This window comes from Sus scrofa, chromosome 13 (genome assembly GCF_054392235.1).
Source record: "Sus scrofa isolate SSC_HxYL_T2T_F1_AM1 chromosome 13, Sscrofa_HxYL_maternal_Yorkshire_Landrace_v2.0, whole genome shotgun sequence".
In the NCBI taxonomy this organism is placed as follows: Eukaryota; Metazoa; Chordata; class Mammalia; order Artiodactyla; family Suidae; genus Sus; species Sus scrofa.
The window spans coordinates 168391553-168411210 of record NC_139395.1 but is presented as its reverse complement, the minus strand read 5'-3'; the positions used below and the strand labels follow the sequence as shown (position 1 = coordinate 168411210).

The 19658-nt window shown below is 35.2% G+C and overlaps 1 protein-coding gene across 20 annotated transcripts in view; it reads right to left on the bottom strand.

Annotated features, from left to right (window-relative positions):
• CBLB (Cbl proto-oncogene B) overlaps window positions 1–19658 on the bottom strand; it is a 308592-nt gene that overhangs the window by 16549 nt on the left and 272385 nt on the right. For 7 of the 20 annotated variants that reach the window (XM_084991427.1, XM_084991426.1, XM_021070494.2 and 4 more), the window contains 4 exons: window positions 13028–13171; window positions 9436–9533; window positions 9188–9319; window positions 6315–6455 (listed from right to left, as the gene is read on the bottom strand). In XM_084991427.1, the coding sequence (XP_084847553.1) occupies window positions 6315–6455; window positions 9188–9319; window positions 9436–9533; window positions 13028–13171 (515 nt within the window). The remainder of the gene's footprint in view (window positions 1–6314; window positions 6456–9187; window positions 9320–9435; window positions 9534–13027; window positions 13172–19658) is intronic. The other 13 variants (XM_084991431.1, XM_084991430.1, XM_084991428.1 and 10 more) reach the window with 3 other exon arrangements.

The window sequence follows — 19658 nt, the reverse complement described above, 5'->3', positions numbered from 1 at the left end:
TGTAAGGCAGGAGTTGAAGTCATTATTTCCTTCCTCTTTTTAAGTATCATAATTATCTCCAGCTTTGCTGGAGACTTTTTTTTTTTTAACCTGCGCAAGGCTACTTAATTTGCTTTCATTAATTTTGAGATTAAAATGAGTCTTACATTCTGAGTTCTCAATAATTGAAAAGTCAATGGTTCAGCCTCATTAATTTTGCTAAAACATTTTAGGAAGGAATCAAAGATAAATCAAATTCCATGCAACAAATGTTAATCTTTTGATTTGGAAGGCTAACCAGAGGAACCAAATATGGTGATTTCTGCATAAATTTAGAGATTTCCCAAAGATTTACATTTAAATATTCAATATTCAATTAAATTTACTTTCAGTTCTTGTGCATTCTAAAACATCACTGACATAGTATTAATTCATAGAAAAGACTGTCTTTTACAATCATGATTTCTTTAGGGGTAATTTATAGGCTTGCTGTTTCTAATCATATGTTTATTTAAGGCTAAACATTAGATTGACACATTACTGAGTCATGAATAGACTACAAAATATATAGTTGTATGATACTACTTCATTAATCTATTGCACTTGAAAAGTCACTAGGTGCACTAAAAGTGTTACCATAAATAGCATGAACTACTTAGTTCTGTTCTGAATCACTATGGTGTTTTATCTGGCTTCATGCTAAGTTTGCTACTGGTCCGTGTTTGAATTATAGCTCCTAACAGAAACATAATACCAAGCACACTGTTTGGTAAATAGCCTGCAACTCATAAAGATCTACATTTAACTACCAAAAATTAAGTCAGATTCAGATTTTTCATAGATTCAAATTCTGTGAAATTTGTATTGCGAACTCAAGGCTAAAATTTGTTAACTATTAAAGAAGACCTGATAATATTTCCTTGTTTTAATTTCCATTTAAGTTTGATAATAAAAAATATGGTCAGGTATAGGCTAAGCTGGTCTTCTGTAGCAAGTTGTAAAGTTGGAAGTATTCCTGCTTAGATGGGAAAAGATACTACATATAATAGTTACTACAAAGAGTATAATAATTACCAAATTTGAAAAGAAATAAAGTTTTTTAAAAACAAATTCTTAAAAAATTAAAGTAAAATTTTATATCCACTTCGGATTAAAACATACACACTGAAAATATATATCACAGCCAGTGTGCTATTTATATAGTAATACATGTTCTGAAAAATGAATGAACATTATGGGATTAGTCTACTCTAAAAAGCAAAGTACTGGAGTTCCCATCATGGCTCAGTGGAAACAATCTGACTAGCATCCATGAGAACGCAGGTTTGATCCCTGGCCTTGCTCAGTGGGTTAAGGATCTGACATTGCCGTGAGCTGTGGTGAAGGTCACAGACACGGCTTGAATCTGGAATTGCTGTGGCTGTGGTGTAGGCTGACAGCTCCAGCTCTGATTCGACCCCTAGCCTGGAAACCTCTCTATGCCATGGTGCAGCTCTGAAAAGCAAAAAATAAAAAAAAATAAAAAGCAAAGTACCACTGACTGTGATTTACAGTATGGTAATGCTAAATTGAAAAAATTTTAATTCTTATTTTAAGAGATTATTAAAAACTAAGGAAAGGTTGGGAGGAAAGGGTTTGCTAACTATAAAGGAGGTGGAGAAATACATATCAATCAAAATTATTCCATGTAAGAAAGAAACCTGTCAAGTGATTATCTCTTAGAGGAAGCATTAGGGAATATTCCTCCCCCACCCCGACCCTCCACTATCTGAAACACTTCCAATTTTTTACTGAAGTGTAGGAAAACAGGCAAAATAATTGAATAGTTAGAACAATGACATATTTCCTCTGGGGCTGTCCAAAAGCCATCTGAAAGATTTATCAGTTATTCTGAAAATTAAAAAGAATATCAATGCTAGATCTAATTGCTCAAAAAGGATTTGAAAAGCTATTTAGGGGAAACAAAATTTCTCCTTTTCTGGCTGCCCTCATTCTTCTAACTGACATTCATAAACCCCCCATATGTAGGGATCCAGCCACTGATTAAGTCCTCCAGCTTTGGAGAACTCACTACCCTTCTGAGATACAAGAATTATTAATAATTTAGGAAGCTTCTTACGAGGAATGAAATTTTAACTCTCACTAATTCTTCTCATTGGTTGGTCTTCTATTGTCTGGGAGCACAAGGAAGAAATCTAGCCATTCTTTCACAAATACTGTGGATGAAGGCAACTCTCATACATACTTAAGATCATCTCTTCTCTTGGTTAAACATGCACAGTTCCTTTAATCTACCATAGTTTACATGGTGTGGTTTTACTTCTCTTTACCATCCTGGTTGCACTCTTCCAGAAATAGCCTAGCCCCTGGTTTCTCCAACTTTGCATGCATCAGCATCACCCTACAGGCTTGTGAAAAAACAGATTGCTGGGTCCTACCCCCAGAGTTTCTGATTTAGTCAGTCCCAGGTGGGTCTTAAGAACTGGCATTTTTAACATATTTCTAAGAGATGCTAATGCTGTTAAGGACCACAATTTGAGAAGCAAAGCTCTACCTCATCAATCCTTCAGCACCTGGACACAGTGGTATCCACGCTGGCTGAGCACTGGGGAGGACCTCATTCTGTCTCTGATTTGAACTCTGAATGCAACCCTCAAATGGCATGAGCGTGCTTCATAAAGGTTACAGTCAAACTCCTAAATCCTTTACAGTAATTGTTGCTAACTATCCGGGTGTTCTTTGTATTTTACTTATGCAATTGCATGTGTGGATCCCAGTGGAGAACTTTCCTTTGTCTCTAAAAAGTCAATTTGGCTAGCTGTCAGAGTTGAATTGTGACTTTTAGATTGGAGGAGACTTCAGAAGAGATTCTGGGTTAGAAATATAGTGAAGGAAAGGTTCAGGAAGTGCTGCCAAATATGTCATGTATTTTGTACACTGCACAGAGAAATGCAGTAAGGGAGATGAGGAGGCTTAAATACAGCCTTGCCTTTGTTCCTGGAGCTCTGGCCCTGGCACAAAGTGGAGGCGGGGTGGGGGGCAGGGGGACGACCCTATTTCAGCCCAAGGGCACAAAAGAAATGCCTTTTTGTAATTCAGGCAAAAGCACATATATGCAAGTAGTAGCCCTGGGTTTGAAGACAGCCCTTTTTGGAGGGCTCCTCAGGTTTTGTTAAGATAAGATGGTCTGTCCAGAGTAGATGGCTCATGAACAGCAGTGGGCATTACTATTTTGCCAAAAGAAATCTTGCATGAAGGCCTAAAATAGAAAACAGATAAAAGCAGCTTCAGAGCTGTGCCCTTGCTTTACTCCCCACAACACTTTTGATCTTATGAGAGTCATAAGGCTCCTTTGCAGAAACACAGGACCCTGTAGTTTGAAAATCACTACTATAGAGCAGACACTGAACTGTAAGGCCAGAAGGATAGACCTGATTTAGTGTGCAGGACACTGAAGGCTGGAATTAAGAGGTAGGTCTGAGTAGATATTTAATATAACATCATGAAGATATCCAACCTTTGTCTTTAATTAGGGATAATTTCCTCAAGGAAACCAAATCTCAATAATGCCAGAAAAGGCTTATCCTTCATTATACTACTACAATTTTAAGAGTAAACTATAGTGAAAATGACAGCAGTAAAATGCTCCATTTAAATTTAGCAATCCCCTTTGTTTAACTTGCATAGCTCTACAACTATTGAGTTAAACTTTTGTTTAGCATTTATAGAATATTCTTTTATGAAGTTCAATTCAGGGTGAAGAACTGCTTTTGTGGATTTTCTGTGATACTTCTTTAGACAAGGTAATGTATTAAATACTTTGCAAAATGATATAGTCAAGCTTACATATAGGCTGAAAGAAACCTTCATGTTCTATGGTATTATGTTAAGAATAATTTAAGTATTTCTTTTGAAAAAGAAAAGGTCTTATATACATGGTTTAAAATTGAATAAAAATAGCTGTCTCAATGGTTCTCATAAAGGATCTAGCAAAAGATTAGAAATTTAGCCTGTTAATGGTATGAGACTGGAAAGGAGGAAAATGTTGCCATTTTTTTTTTCTTAGAAGTATTTGTTATCAAGGGATTATCTGCAATGGAATTAAAATACTTCTATGTGTTTATTAAAGGAGGTCAAGTCAATAGGTTCAAATAGCTGTGCTCTGGTCCAAAGTTAGCCTCGCAGCCTAAGTTAAGGATAACTGCTACTGAGCCTCTCTGGTAGCCACACAAAGCAATATATGAAATAAAATAGTTTATACAACTTTCATTCTATCTAATCAAAAGGGGGCCTTTTTTATTTGGAGGTAATTTTTTTGCACTTAATCTTGAGAAAAAAATTTTTTGAAGATTTTTTTACATAAAGTACAATAAACAATAAAATTACGATAAAGAACAATTCTTTTGAAAAAAACAGATAATTGTGTATATTTGTATAAAATGTTCTAGCTCCTGGAAAGATTGACTTAATTTTAAAAGAAGGCACTACATTGAGCTTTCATTTAATGGAGTTTAAATTACATATATAAATGCTGATAGGTACTTAAAAATCAGACCAGAAACTATCCAGAAGTTTGCCTGGGGAAAGGTTAAGTTAATCAAGATTTAGCTGTATTCATTTTTTTTTAAACATGTTAATTAAAGCCCATGTGTAAAACAAATATTTGAGTAAGTGCAAATGAAAAATATAGCAAAATGGTGGTGGTTTTAGATAGTTAATATGAATAAGAGCCTAAGAGTAACTCATGCTTTCTGCATGGATTAGCAGGGTTATCAACCTTGCTCTTTGACTGGCAGCATTCAGTGAAATAATGTGCTCCATGAGGGCAGGGAGGCATCTCACAGAGTGGGTGACATAGAGGAAAATTCAATCCAAATTTACAGATAAAAAATTAATTTAAAATTATTCCATGAAAACAAACTACTTTCAGAAACTAAAGCTATATATTCCAAGTTATATATCTAATAGTTTGTGTGTTATATCCACAAATTGTCTCTAACTTCTAAATTATTGAGCCAATGGGGATGGGGGAAACCTGAGAAAAATGAACATTAAAGATGAATGATACTGGTTAAGATTCCCAAGTTCTCCATGAAGTATGTAGGTGGCCAAAGGACAAACTGAGCACTATTAAAAGGGTTTCAATGACTTAACACACAAATGTAAAGCAGCTGTTAAAAAAGAAAATCTTTATGTTTAACTAAACCAAACTGAGGAGGCAAATGTTTCAGAATATAGATCACAGTATCACCAATAGGACTAACTGGATGGAAGAGATTAATATTAGCAGATTCAACGTAACTGAATTTTTTTTCCTGACAATTCTGATGAGTGGAATGGATGGTTTATTAAATCTATTTTTATTTCTACTCAAGTTAAAAAAAAAAGCCATGTATTGAATTTTTCCTTGAAGACCAATAATTTTAGTAGATACACTGAGACATTAAAAACAAAAACAGTAACAAAGCAAAAAAATGCAGGTATTTCAAACATATCTATTAATGTTATAATTTACCCAAATATTATGTTTTTGAATAAAATTATGACCCTAAAGCATATTACATGAAAAATTTTAAACATATCATTAGAAAAAAATTATTGCAGTCAGAATCAGGAGAAAGAGTCTACATTTGTCCCCATGACTTTTAACCCAGACACAGGGGCCCTTCTGGTCCTCAGGGACACCTTCTGTAGCATATACAGGGATTATCTGGACCGGATCATCTCTACAGCACCATTTTTAAATTCTACAATTCCTTCTTGCTTTTGCTGTTTTTTTTTTTTTTTTTTAATTTTCCCAATACATTTTTTTTTTTTCTACTGTACAGTATGGTGACCCAGTTACACATACAGGTATACATTCTTGTATACATTCTTTTTTCTCACATTGTCATGCTCCATTATAAGTGACTAGACATAGTTCCCAGTGCTACACAGCAGCATCTCATTGCTAATCCATTCCAAAGGCAATAGTCTGTATCTATTAACCCCAAGGTCCCAATCCATCCCTCTCCCTCCCCCTTGGCAACCACAAGTCTATTCTCCAAGTCCATGACTTTCTTTTCTGTGGTAATAAGGTTCATTTGTGCCACCTATTAGATTCCTGATATAAATGATATCATATGGTTTTTCTCTCTGCTTTTGCTGTTTTTGTTGTCTTTTTGGAATTAAACCAACAGTTGTCAGATAAACCCACCCAACTGCTATTTTCCCCACCCCGAGATTTTTCTGCTTGGGAGCTAGAAACCAATGAATTACTAATGCTTATTTGACTGTCTGATCTTAGAAATATTTTTACTTCAAGTGCAAAGTTTTGCTTGGCTTTTCCTTCCTACCTGATGGAAGGAGGAAAAGATCTTGTCCTGAGGATGGTCGACTACTGGAGCCAGGAGGTTTTGAATGTTCGATGAGGCTATGCCTTGCGGGAGGTGGGGGAGGTGGGAGGGATGGGGGGAGGGCATCAAAAGCATCTTCATCTGCATTTAAAGAAAGGTCAATATCAACAGTGGAACTTCATTAATCAAAACACAGTATCAGGCAAAAGTAATGATTTTCTCTTGCTACTTATAAAGAACTTCACCTGCAGGGTTTATCTAGCTGTTCACTGACTCTAACAATGGGAGCTGATTATTTTGTGGCGGGTGTTTAGAGAGAAGCACAGACACACACACACGTGTGCACGCAGACCTTCTCTCAGGCCTCTCTATTAAAAAGCAGCATTTCAGGTCTTGAAACAGTTTATTATTCACTTGTGACCTTTATAATATTAAGACATTGCAAGTATGAACTAAATATTACAAGTCACATCATCAAAAGAGAATTTTTGTGTAACAATAAGAATTCATGGCCTCTAATTAGAAGGTTACACTATGCACAAAAATTTAATGTCACAAAATAGATTATCCTTTAAGGTTTGCTCCGCTGGACTTTAATTCACTCAAACTAATGCTCCATATATTTCATTGTCAAAATATACAGAAAATGCACCTGCAGTAGAGGAATATGATTTTTATACTTATCAGACACATTTAAAGAGAAACAGTTAAATAGGGGGTCCCTAAGCGAGTTACTTATATTTGCATAGTTCCCAGCTTTAGTAACTGTGGAATAATGCAGCATGCTTTAATGTCTACTTATTTTTCCCCTGCCACATCTTACTGTTCAACTCCTATTTTCCCTTATCTTGATTCTTTGAAAAATAAAATTGCTGTGCCTGTATTTTTGTAAGCGATTTCAAATACTCTGTGAATGAAAAAAGGTGTAAGTACCTACATATATTCCAGTAATAAAAATTCACGTGGATTAAAATATATTGGCTGAAATATAAAGGTATATTTAAATAAAAATGGTTTTACCACTCATCCAGCTTGTCTTGCAAAAAATATTCAAAATATTTTCTCTAATGATCATAAATATTTTTCTAACGTAAAATATATGAAGGGAGAGGAGAGAGAGCACTTTGCTATCATTCCAACCTTCGGTTATCTGCTACATTATCTTATTCAGTCAAATCCTTTATCAACCTCTAAAATGTCAGGCACCGTGCTAGGCACATGGGTAATGTGAAGATCAGAGTCATAAGGTCTTAACCCATGGGGCTTGGATTCCACAAGGAGATCTAAGGAAAGTTCACAAATATTCATAGGTGAAAATCCTATAGGTCTGACAGAGAGAGAGAGAGAGAGAGAGAGAGAGAGAGAGAGAGAGAGAGGGAGAGAGAGAGAGAGAGAGATGCCTTCTAAGAGGGAAGAGAAATGCAGAGAGTGGCATTCAGCAAGGTGTTACCAAGAACAGGAAGGCCTGGGATATCAGGGGCTTAAAAACATTTGCTCATCAAATGCAAGGATGGTGTCTTCCAGGCAGAGTGAATAGTATAAATAAAACATGAGATGTACAAGAAAAGCCAAAGGAAGGTTGAGTTAAAAAGAGGGGTTGGAACATTTATCTGCATTGTTCAATATGGTAGTCACTATCCACATACAGCCATTTAAATATAAATAAACTCAAATTCAGCTCTACAGTTGCAGGTATAAATCCTTTATGTCACCACATAAAGTTCTTTTGGATAATGCTGATCTAGGTCATGAAGACAAAGTTGATAGGTCAACATACAGGAAGAAGTGAAAGGGGAGAAAAAGACAGTAGGCAAAGAAGGAAGTTGGGGGAGCTCTAGTAATCAATGTAGGTAGGAATAAACCACTGAACAACAGAAAGAACAGGAGCAAAAGACATTCAATTATAACTGGAAACACTGTTGATGGTGTTTTGGGGGAAAAAATGGAAAAGTTCATTTCTAGTAGCCTGATAATCAATTCAGATAAGATTACAAGTGAACCTTCATCATACATTATGGTGACTCATTATGAAACCTTAACTTGTGTAAGGGTTTCAACTGTCTTCCTCTAAAAATAGGATGAGTAGCCTCCTACCTAGAATTAATAGACTTCTGCACCAGCCAACTTTTACATACACACCTATGTGTACCTTCACCTGTGTACATACACACACATTAGTGTACTTTATAGTAAAATCTGAAACAGAGAAACTGAGCTGCTTTGAATGTGTTCTAGTTATAATGAGTACAGGACACAATTTATTCTCAGCTCTCTAGAGTAAAATATGTAAGTTTCCAAAATGGAATTAGCTAAGTGGAACTGGGTCATTTCATACTAAAAGAAAAAGTAAATACACATTCATTAAGAATTGTACTACAGCACAGGGAACTCTACCCAATATTCTGTAGTAACCTATATGGGAAAAAAAAGTCTGAAAAAGAGTGGATATATGTATATACATAACTGAATAACTTTGCTGTACACCTGAAGCTAAGACAACACTGTAAAGCATTTATATTCCAATAGGTTTTTTTTTTTTTTTTTAAAGAACTGTACTTAAAATCTCAGGCAAATATTCCATATCTACTAGAATACAAGCCCTAGGAGAATGAACCATAACCTCATAGTACAGGAAAAGACAACTTGATAAAAGCCTGATTGATGCCCACTATGTACACTACTCCTTCAGTCATTTAATGGGATAATGGTCACGTGAACCTAAGAGCCACTATCATCTGGAGAATCCAACCTGATTAAGACAAATTCATAACCTGGAGAGTCTGCGTAACACTGAACTATGAATCCTGGTAATTCAGATATTAATTGAAAGAGGTGGCAGGGTGGCTTTTTTGAATTGTTTTAAAGGTTTCAACCTAATGGAGGGATGAGAAGGTCATAATCAGAGGGCGTCCTGTTGAGTGAAGCACCATGCTTGGGATTGTCCCGAGTTGGAGGCCTGGCAGGTGGTGATGGCACAGGATCAGAGGCTGAATCAAAAACATCTCCTAGAGGATAACACAAAATCTTAATGTATTTTTGGTAAAACAGTGGCAGGAATTTTGCCTTTAAATTCTGACCATTTTGATAGAGAATATAAAGACAATATGTTTTATGTACCTACCCTTTAAATATATGCCTAACTCAGGGAGGTTTGATTTCTTCATCTCTGAAGATGTACCATGTGTTCCATTCAATAGACAATGACCATTATCACAAGACCTAGAGCAGAAATCAAAGGACAAACATCATGAGGACATTACTTTCCATTTAAAAGTCATTTGGGGGGGAATAATGGTAAATAGCCACCCTGCTCCTATAATAAAGTTGGAAAATAAATATAAATTTACTTTTCTGGCAAAAGTATAAATAATATTATTTATATACTCTTACTCAAATACCTTAACAAGGCAGAAGTAAATATCCCATGGAGGACAGTCTTTTTTTTTTTTTTTTTTAAGTGAAACCAAGAATTACAAGGGCCACAACATTGTTGATACCCTCAACACACCTATGGAATTAACAGATCATTTTGGAAAATTTCAATACCACCTTACCAAGTTTTTGAAGAAAAAAGTTAGTAAGACAAAAAAAAAAAAAAAGTCCCAATGACTTCCTTATGGCCAATGGTATTTAACAGCATATTTTTATTTCCGTAATTTAAGTTTTCCTTATAATAAACTAGAGCCCATTAAAGAAGGAGAATTATTAAACATTCACAAAGCCCATTAAAATTCAGATAGGCATATCCCAAAATCCTAGAGTCTGGTGTATTATTTCACCACTGCCATGAACAAAACTCTGGCACTTCAGACGTCTAGCTATGGAGCAATGACCGTAGGCGTTCCCACTGTGGTGCAGGAGGTTAAGAATCCAACTGTAGTGGTTCAGGTCACTGTGGAGGCCTAGTTCAAACCCTTGCCTGATGTAGTGGGATAAAGGACAGGGCTGCAAGCATAGGTCACATATGTGCTCAGATTCAATCCCTGGCCCAGGACCTTCCATATTCCTCACGTGTGGCCATAAAGTTAAAAAAAAAAAAAAAAAAAAGAAAACAACTGTAGCAAAGGCCTTGGGTACACAACAAATATTTTAATCTGCATGCCTGTAAAAGGGTAATATTTACCAAACAAGTGTTTTTGCTATTGGTATTAATGTTTTGGAATCATACTATGAGCACAATGGATAAAACTGGGGCACAGGAAGACAGCAACAGGAAGGGAAGAAAATGAATACACGGATACAGATTTTGCCTTCAGAAGACAGCTGTGCAGCAACGGACCATCTGCTCACCAAGCTATTCTGCTCACAATGAGCTAGAGAAAGCAGAGTTTATATTTTACTTTTCTCTGATTTACTCTGAGTTTTTGGGACAAAGTAAAAATACATACATAATAGAAGAGATAGTGGATATTTGAATAGTTATTGCAAAGTGCTTCATCTGAAATTCATTTTCATTCTCCCTGGTGGCCATGTCTCTTTAAGGGGCCAGAGATGGTTCATTTAAAAATAGTTATCATGTATTGAATTTTCATAATAATGATGGATTTTTACTGAAACTGAATTATTCATCCACAGTTTAACTTTTTCCATATACTGACAATTTACTTTTCCTGATGTTCCGGGGTTGGGGGGAGACAGAGAGGGAAAAGATGTGTCTAAGTTTAAAGTGCTTTGTAGAGGACCTAGGAAGATATTTCATCCACCAGCTTTCAAGAACTAACCAGATAAAAAAATTCACTCCAATTAAGTTTAGGGATTATCAACATTTATTACTTCTCTGTAACAGTGGAAAGATGGTAATGGTGGTCATAAATCAAATTTATTTTCAGGATTTGGGAGGCCTGCCACCAAAGTCTCATCCAATATGATGTGACAATTAAAATTTAAAGTGTTAAAATTATACCCCTTACTTCTCCAGCGATGAAAAAAAATGAGATCCCAAGGAGACCAAAGAAGCTCATCTTGTTTCAATTTTTAAAAATTGCTATACATTTGTAAGGGCCAAGGGAACTGAACATTTTAATAATTTATATTTGATGTAAAGGAATAACTTTTCTCTAATAAGAGTAATAGACATTTGGTTTATCTTACATAATAAATTCATATCACTCAGTTATTTCTCTGTCCTCTCAATGATACTGTTTTACCAGCAAATATCTTACAAGACCAGCAATCACTAAGAAAGCTTTGGTTCTTGCTTTGAAATAGCTCTGGATGGCAAAGTGTTAATAGTTCTGCAGAGTGTTGATAATTCTAACTATGTAACTCATTAAAGCAGACCTCTGGTTAAAATGAAGATTTGCTTCTCTTTTCCAAGTATGCATTGCTATACTCAAAGAAAGGCATGACAGCATTTTTTTAGATTTTTCATCTGAAAAGAAAGAAATGCTCGACTCATAAAATGCTTTCTGTTGATTGACTTGACCTCAAAAGAAGATGGCACGCTGAGTAAAGATGACATAGATGATTAAAGTGTTCAACAGCTCTCCTATCCCTGAGTCAATAAAGAGACAGTGGAAAGCAAGAAGGCTGGGCCACCAGCAGTAGCTGAGCCCTCTTCTACGTGCCAGACATAGCTCCAGGGATTTGATTATACAAAGAAAACTGGAGCTCAGAAAACAAGTTTGAAACTGAGATTTGACCTACTTCATATGTCAATTAGATAAAAATATTAGATCATGATTTACTAATTCAATTATGTAAATGCCGAATCAGCCTTCTACTTAAAGGCAAGCTAGTATTTCAATATGGATTGCCTATTTTTATTGTCTTATATACCTCAATGGCGATGCCACTTCAAAGACCTAAGGTTGTTTCCAAATACTGAGAATAAACAACTGTCAAGAAGAAAACAACACACTATTTCTCACATTCTTGTTTGATCCAAGGAAAAGTAAAACAGTATCTGACAAAAAATTGTTAAGGTAAACAATTTTTTTTTTTTTTAAGGCCACACTCGTGGCATATGGAGGTCCCCAGGCTAGGAGTCAAATCAGAGCTGCGGCTGCTGGCCTTCACCACAGTCACAGCAAGGGAGGATCCAAGACACATCTGCAACCTACACCACAGCTCATAGCAATGCTGGATCCTTAACCTACTGTATAAGGCCAGGGATTGATCCTGAAACTTCATGGTTCCTAGTTGGACTGATTTCCGCTGTGCCACAATGGGAACTCCAAGGGAAACAATTTTTAAAAATTCTTTAAGATCTGACTAAAAGTAGCACACCAAGAAAGAAAATGAATATAAATTATACTAGTCTTTACATCATGGAGAAAAATTCTAAGGAAGGTTGGCATAATACCCTAGTGTCTAAACACTAAATTTTCTTTATGAAATACGTGCTTAGAACTGATAAAAATGCACTGAAAATAGCTGATTTAAAATTCATGAATTAATCACTACTACATGTAACTTACCACAAAGTTTCATTAGAGTATAAGTTTTTTGGGGGGGTAAGGACGCAGCAACTTATTCCACCAGACTTACTAGTCAACTAATTTAGTCAAAGGACTTCCTAATGAATGGAAATTGCATCTTTTTTATTGTCTCTAAAAACAGTGAAGAAAATAGTATTATAGGTAGAAGAGGCTTTAAGCAAGAAATCAAGGATTTTTAACTAAACAGTTGTGATTCAGCTGCTTCAAAACAAATATCACAAATGATAATGCTTATGCAGATGTGAGGTGATAAAAAGTGGCCCATATTCTTACCTAGGAGGAGGTTTTACATTATGACAATGAGATGGTTGTGAATTCAGGGAAACAGGATGGGATGAAGGAATCTTGTATTCATCATCATCTTCCTCTACTGGATCTCTTTTCTCTGAAAGGGAATTTGCTAATGGACCAGTACACCTACCAGAGGGGGGAAAAAATCCAGTCTAGTTTTAGCATAATTTAAAACAGACAAGTCTAATGTGACATATTCAAATTCACTTATATTTTTCAGTCATTAAGGTACCATCAGAAAAGCTGTTCTTATACTGTATATAAATGAAAGATTTTCAAACTCTTGTTAAGACTCTATTGGTAGAATAAAAGATTTTATAAAATGTCACAATAAGAGAAACTATTAACCTGTCAAATGAAATAAAAAGGTCGTGGAGTTGTAAGAGAATCCATAAAGTTATTTATCAAAACTATTAAAATACTAACATTTTGTTTCAAATTAATTTAAATTGGTAAATTAAGATGATACAGGTACACACATACATATGGATGATTTTATACATAATGAAGTATTTATAGCAAGGTCAGGAGTTCTGTCATGGCACAGCAGAAATGAATCCAACTAGGAACCATGAGGCTGTGGGTTAGATTGCTGGCCTCACTCAGTGGGCTAAGGATCCGGCATTGCCATGAGCTGTGGTGCAGGTCGCAGACCCGGTTCGGATCCGGCATTGCTGTGGCTGTGGTGTAGGCCAGCAGCTGTAGCTCTGATTCGACTCCTAGCCTGAGAACCTCCGTATGCCACAGGTTCGGCCATAAAAAAACAAAACAAAACAGGTCAACTTTGTCTCATGAATATTGCTTATCATTGAAAAAAAAAAAAAAATCCAGTTTAACTAAATGAAACAGTTCTTTTCTCTGTTAGTTACAATTCAGATTGTTAATTTTTTTCCCCCAAACAACTAAGATCTAAAAAAGACTGGAACAATTAGAAGGAGATAATAAGAGAATTTATTAAGTTATTTAATATGTAACATATTATTTTTACGACTTAAATTCCTTGGTTAAGTAAAACAGAATGAAAATGTGTAAAATAATCACCTGATATCAAAAGAAATCTTCAGGGATTTTACTCATCCATGTGGGTAAACAAACATGGCCAATAAGCAAGCCAACAAAAACATACTTTTTCCAGTTTTAACAGTTGTTGCTAAAGCAGTTTATCCTAACCCTTGCTGACACCAGTGAAAAATATCAAAGTGGAAAGACAAATCTACCCAGACCAGCTTCAGGACAACCAACAAGTCAGACACTGGAGGTATATATAAATCCAAAGTTTTTTGTGAATCATGAACCTCAAGGTTAATGTTTCATTAACCAAAATTTTTTTTTAATCTTTGTGACTGCAATTTTAAAGCACCTTCTGTAGAGGGAGCAAGAGGCCTTTGGTATATGAGCCATCAAGACGGAAATATTGTTTTCATTTTTATTTCTCCTTGCTAGTTAATATGAAAGCAATTTTAAGGGCTTTTCTTTATGCCTACTACAAGAAGACATTCTGAAAAACTTAAAGATTTTCAAATTTCAACTAAATATCTGAGAGTCTAGGAAGTTCAGAGATGAAAGAAAAATCTCTCCTAAGATTTTTCAAAAGTCTATTTTTAACCATCTTTGAAGACTTTTTCAATACCAATTTTTGAATTCTTGTTTATTTGAGCGAACTTAGAATTCAAATGACGGTTTATGGTGAGATGAAGGCACAGTGATACAGTGACAGAAAGTCCACTGTCACTGCCCAGAGCACAAGCTAATAATCTCATTAATAACCTAAGGGTTACACCTACTGTAGTTTAACCTTGGAAGACGTACATTTCAAATGAATGCAGTATGTGAACTGCAAAATGATGACCTGATGCGAATGAGAGCAGGGATTTCAAACATTCCCTTTTTACAAGTTCTTATAAACATGGTTATAAATTTAGCTAACTCAAGGACTAGAATGGGTTCTATTAGCAAAAGAAATAAGAAAAATACATATCCTTTCTATGTTCTAATATACTTTCATGTTAATGAATTTTTTTCCAATGCAATCAAGCATATACTGTATAAAAGAAAAAGACTTGTTGACCAAATATTCAACAACCACATTAATGTCAGGAATGTTCCACCTGCCTGTTGCAGCTTAGTTCCAAAAAGTTAAGAGTTTTCAAAGAAGCAATGCACTGTGATGCAAAAAAAAAAAAAAAAAAAAAAAAAAAAAAAAAAAAAAGGGGGGGGGGGACAACTTTTGAAATCTCATTTGTTCTGGCTGATTCCATACTTTACCCTCAATGATAAATAATTTGAGTAATTTCCCCCTACTCTTTAGCTCTGCTGCAAATCAACAGATGGAGTATTCCTGAAGAAAATGAAAAACAAAGCCCATCTAATATTTTATGGAATTATAAGGACTTGCTGCTAAAACTTACTGGTCATAGATAATTAGCTTAAATGGAGTTTAGTGAATTATATCTAGAAGTGAAAATAGGCTTCAAGTGATGTTAGCTGCATATCTAAGTCTGAAAAGAAAAAATGCTTAGATATCTCATTTGTCACTATTTTAATAAAGTTCTAAAGAGTCAGATTTTATTTTTCTTATTTTTAGTATAAACTTTTAAAATCAGTATAATAGTCTAGTTAAAATAAGCCAATTTATGAGAATATCATACCAGTGCATTTTACTAATATTATGTAGATTTTTATACAGAATTGATTTTCATTCTGAAGAGAAAAATAAAAGCAATTCTATGATTAAAAAATAGAATCGCAAACTATGAACTATGGGTAAATTATGTGTTCATCATTTTTAACAAATGTATTCCTATGATGGTGGATGTTGATAATGAGGAAGACTAGGCATTTGTGGGGACTGGAGGTCTATGGGAAATATCTGTACTTTCTCCTTAATTCTGCTGTGAATTTAAAAGGGCTCTAAAAATATAAAGTCTTAAAAAAAAATAACAGACAAGGAAAGTACAAACAGATGAAGTTGTACATAAAATACCAAAAAAGAAATCTCAATTCATTTAAATCATTACATTCCTTGTAACTGTACACGGATTTTTTTCCCCTTCATAAACTCATTCAAAAAGTAGATTCAGGGAGTTCCTATTGTGGCTCACTCAGCAGGTTATGAATCTGACTAGTATCCATGAGGATGTGGGTTCGATCCCTAGCTTTGCTCAGTGGGTTAAGAATCTGGCGATGCCATGAGCTGTGGTGTAGGTTGTGGAGGCAGCTCCGATTCAAATCCCAACCTGGGAACTTTCATATGCTGCAGACAGCCTTAAAAAGGAAAAAAAAAAAAAAAGGTTCAGGTCTCCTTTCAAGGAGATAAGCAGTAAAAATAATAAGTTTAAGAATTTCATTAGCTATCATGTATGTTTACTTTGGGTAGTGGAGAAAATATCTAACTTACAGGACATGGGAAAATATTCATTGATTTAGCACATGAGAAATTTTTAGGATACCAGAAGAATAGATCAATTTTATTTGACTGGTTCCAAGTCAGAGCTGCCAAGTAATCCATCCTACTATCATTTACACCAAGTACTTCATTCCATTTATATTATCATCACACATTCAGAGACTGTTGTACACTGTGGCTGTCATTCCTGAGTTAATTCACTGGTAATGTACAAGGACACACTCTCTTCAAGATATACAGCCATCTTCTCCACAGTCTGCACCTCTTGTTAAATTCAGTGTGTGTTATTTAAATCTTTAGTAAGAAATACATCCACTTTCTTCATGGGCATACTTGAAACAAACCAAGAATATAATTTCTAATGCTGTCCTTAATTAGTGATTTTTGCATTTTGGAACTGAAGGCTCACAGGTGCTGTCCTCTACAGCCTGCTATATTCCTGGTGTGAGAAGCATGGAATCAAAGGGTAACCTTCTGCATATCCCTTTGGCTTTACCTAAATAACTTATACCTCAAACATCACCCTGCCCAAGTGCTTTGCTTTCCTTCACTTGAACAATCCCTGATGCTTTCATTAATTTATCACCTTTTTCAGGAAAAAAAAAAGTAGAAACACACATTTTTACTGTCTATAGATGAACTTCCTGTGACATTGTCCCAGAAAATGGTAATTTTCTTTGAACTTCAGTCTTTTATGTGTATTTAGTAAATGTTCATCCACTGACATTGTGTTTTCTGTAAAGTAATTTACATCTTTCTTGTATTTATGTCTTAATTGCAAAACACTGAAGAGCACATCCTGAGTCAACTGAGGCCTGGTATGGTATGTGTTCCATGAAGCACCATAAACTTTTAGACAAAAAGAATGAAAGGCTAACAGACAAAAACATGACCAAGCTGTTACAGGAAAGAAAGCAATCATTTTTAGGATCCTTTCATAATGTAGAAAAGCATTCAAGATATATCATTTTGCTTGTTTTCTACATGTAACAATCATCTTTAATAATCTCTGAAGGCGAAGTTTTAAAAAATATCTTTTATTAAAACTGAATCTGGAGTTCCCGCCGTGGCTCAGTGGTTAACAAATCCAACTAGGAACCACAGGTTGTGGGTTCAATCCCTGGCCTTGCTCAGTGGGTTGAGGATCCGGCGTTGCCCTGATCTGTGATGTAGGTCACAGATGCGGCTTGAATCTGGCATTGTTGTGGCTCTGGTGTAGGCTGGCGGCTACAGCTCCAATTAGACCCCTAGCCTGGGAACCTCCATATGGGGCAAGCATGGCCCTAGAAAAGAAAGAAAGACAAAAAAAAAAAAAAAAAAAAAAACAAAAAACCCCAAAAACCCTGAATCTTCAGAGCCTGCCCATATTTCTTCTATTAACTATCCTAATCCTGACAGAGAAAACACCTAACTCAGAGAAATCAGAGACCATATGGAGAAAAGTGGTTACAAAAATCTAGCTCTATTTGAATTGAGTATTGCATGACTGCCACATGTAAGTCATTTCCCCAGTATCTCAGAGTGAGTTTTATAAATATATGTACTAATTTTGAAGATTCTTTGATGATGTCAAGAAGAATCAGAGTGGTATATTATTAGACTGAATATAAGCCTTAAGCTTTAATGATAAGCATTCTCACTGACTTGTTCATAAAGTTGGAGAAACACATTTGAAGTTAATTTTTAACTTATTCAGGACCAGTATTCATTTCTAACACTTTTAGGGGACTGCTTTAGAAATCAAGAAAATAGATATTGAAGGAACTCTTTTTTTTTTTTTTTTTTTTTGAGACTCTAGTTTTCTAATACGTGTTGAACATTAAAGACTTCATGGAGTTCCCGTCGTGGTGCAGCAGAAACTAATCCAACTAGGAACCATGAGGTTGTGGGTTCGATCCCTGGACTTGCTCAGCAGGTTAAGGATCTGGCATTGCTGTGGCTGTGGTATAGGCCAGCAGCTGTAGCTCCAATGAGAACCCTAGCCTGGAAATCTCCATATGTCGTGGGTGTGGCCCGAAAAAGACCAAAAAAAAAAAAAAAAAAAAAAAAAAAACACGACTTCAGGATGATATTTACTGCGGGAGTATTTATAATCGCCGATAACTTTACACAAGCCAAATGTCCTTTTGGAAGGATGGATAAACAAACTGTAGTGTGTTTTACAATGGAATACTTAATCTGAACAAAAAAAAGGAACAAACTATTGATTAATGTTTGATAACCTAAATGAATCTCTAGTGCATTGTGTTAAGTACAAAGAAGCCAAACTCAAAAGGTTATATACTCTATGATTCTATTTATATGACCTTCTAGAAAAGGCAAAACTATATAAACATGAATCAAATTGGTTATTTCCAGAGTTTTAGGAAAAGGGCTGAAACTGCCATGAAACCCAGGGGATTTTTTGAGGTGATGGAACTGTTCTGTATCTTAATTGTGATACATGACTGTATTTGCCAAAACTCAGGAAACTGAACATTAATAAAATGGGGTGAATTTTAATTTACCAATTGGAAAAATTTCATTTTAAGGTTAAAAATTCATTTTAACTCATTTAAGATATTGCAGATAAGCATCTTTCACAAATAAATATGCTTAATATCCCTAGTGGCATTCAAATCACTTATCTAATTCCATTTGAGTCTACAGAGAAATGTCAGCAGAAACGTAAGAAATTCTTGAATGTAATGCCATTTGTAACATGGATGGAGCTAGAGACTCTCATACTAAGTGAAGTAAGTCAGAAAGAAAAAGAGAAATACAGTATGATTTCACTTATATCTGTAATCTAATATATGGCACAAATGAACCTTTCTACAGATAAAATCATGGACATGGAGAACAGACTTGTGGTGGTCAAGAGGGAGGGTGAGGGACTGGGAATTTGGGGTTAACAGATGGAAACTATTGCCTTTGGAATGGATAAGCAATGGGATCCTGCTGTACAGCACTGGGAACTATGTCTGGTCACTTGTGATGGAGCATGATAATGTGAGAAAAAAGAATGTATACATGTATGTGTGACTAGGTCACCTTGCTGTGCAGTAGAAAATTGCCATCACACTGCAAATCAGCTATAATGGAAAAAATAAAAATCATTATTAAAAAAAACAAAATTCTTGAATGTGGAAGAATATGCCGAGATGCCCTCACTTAATGTGAAAATAAAATCTTATTTTAACCCTATACATTTTGTATGAATGGATC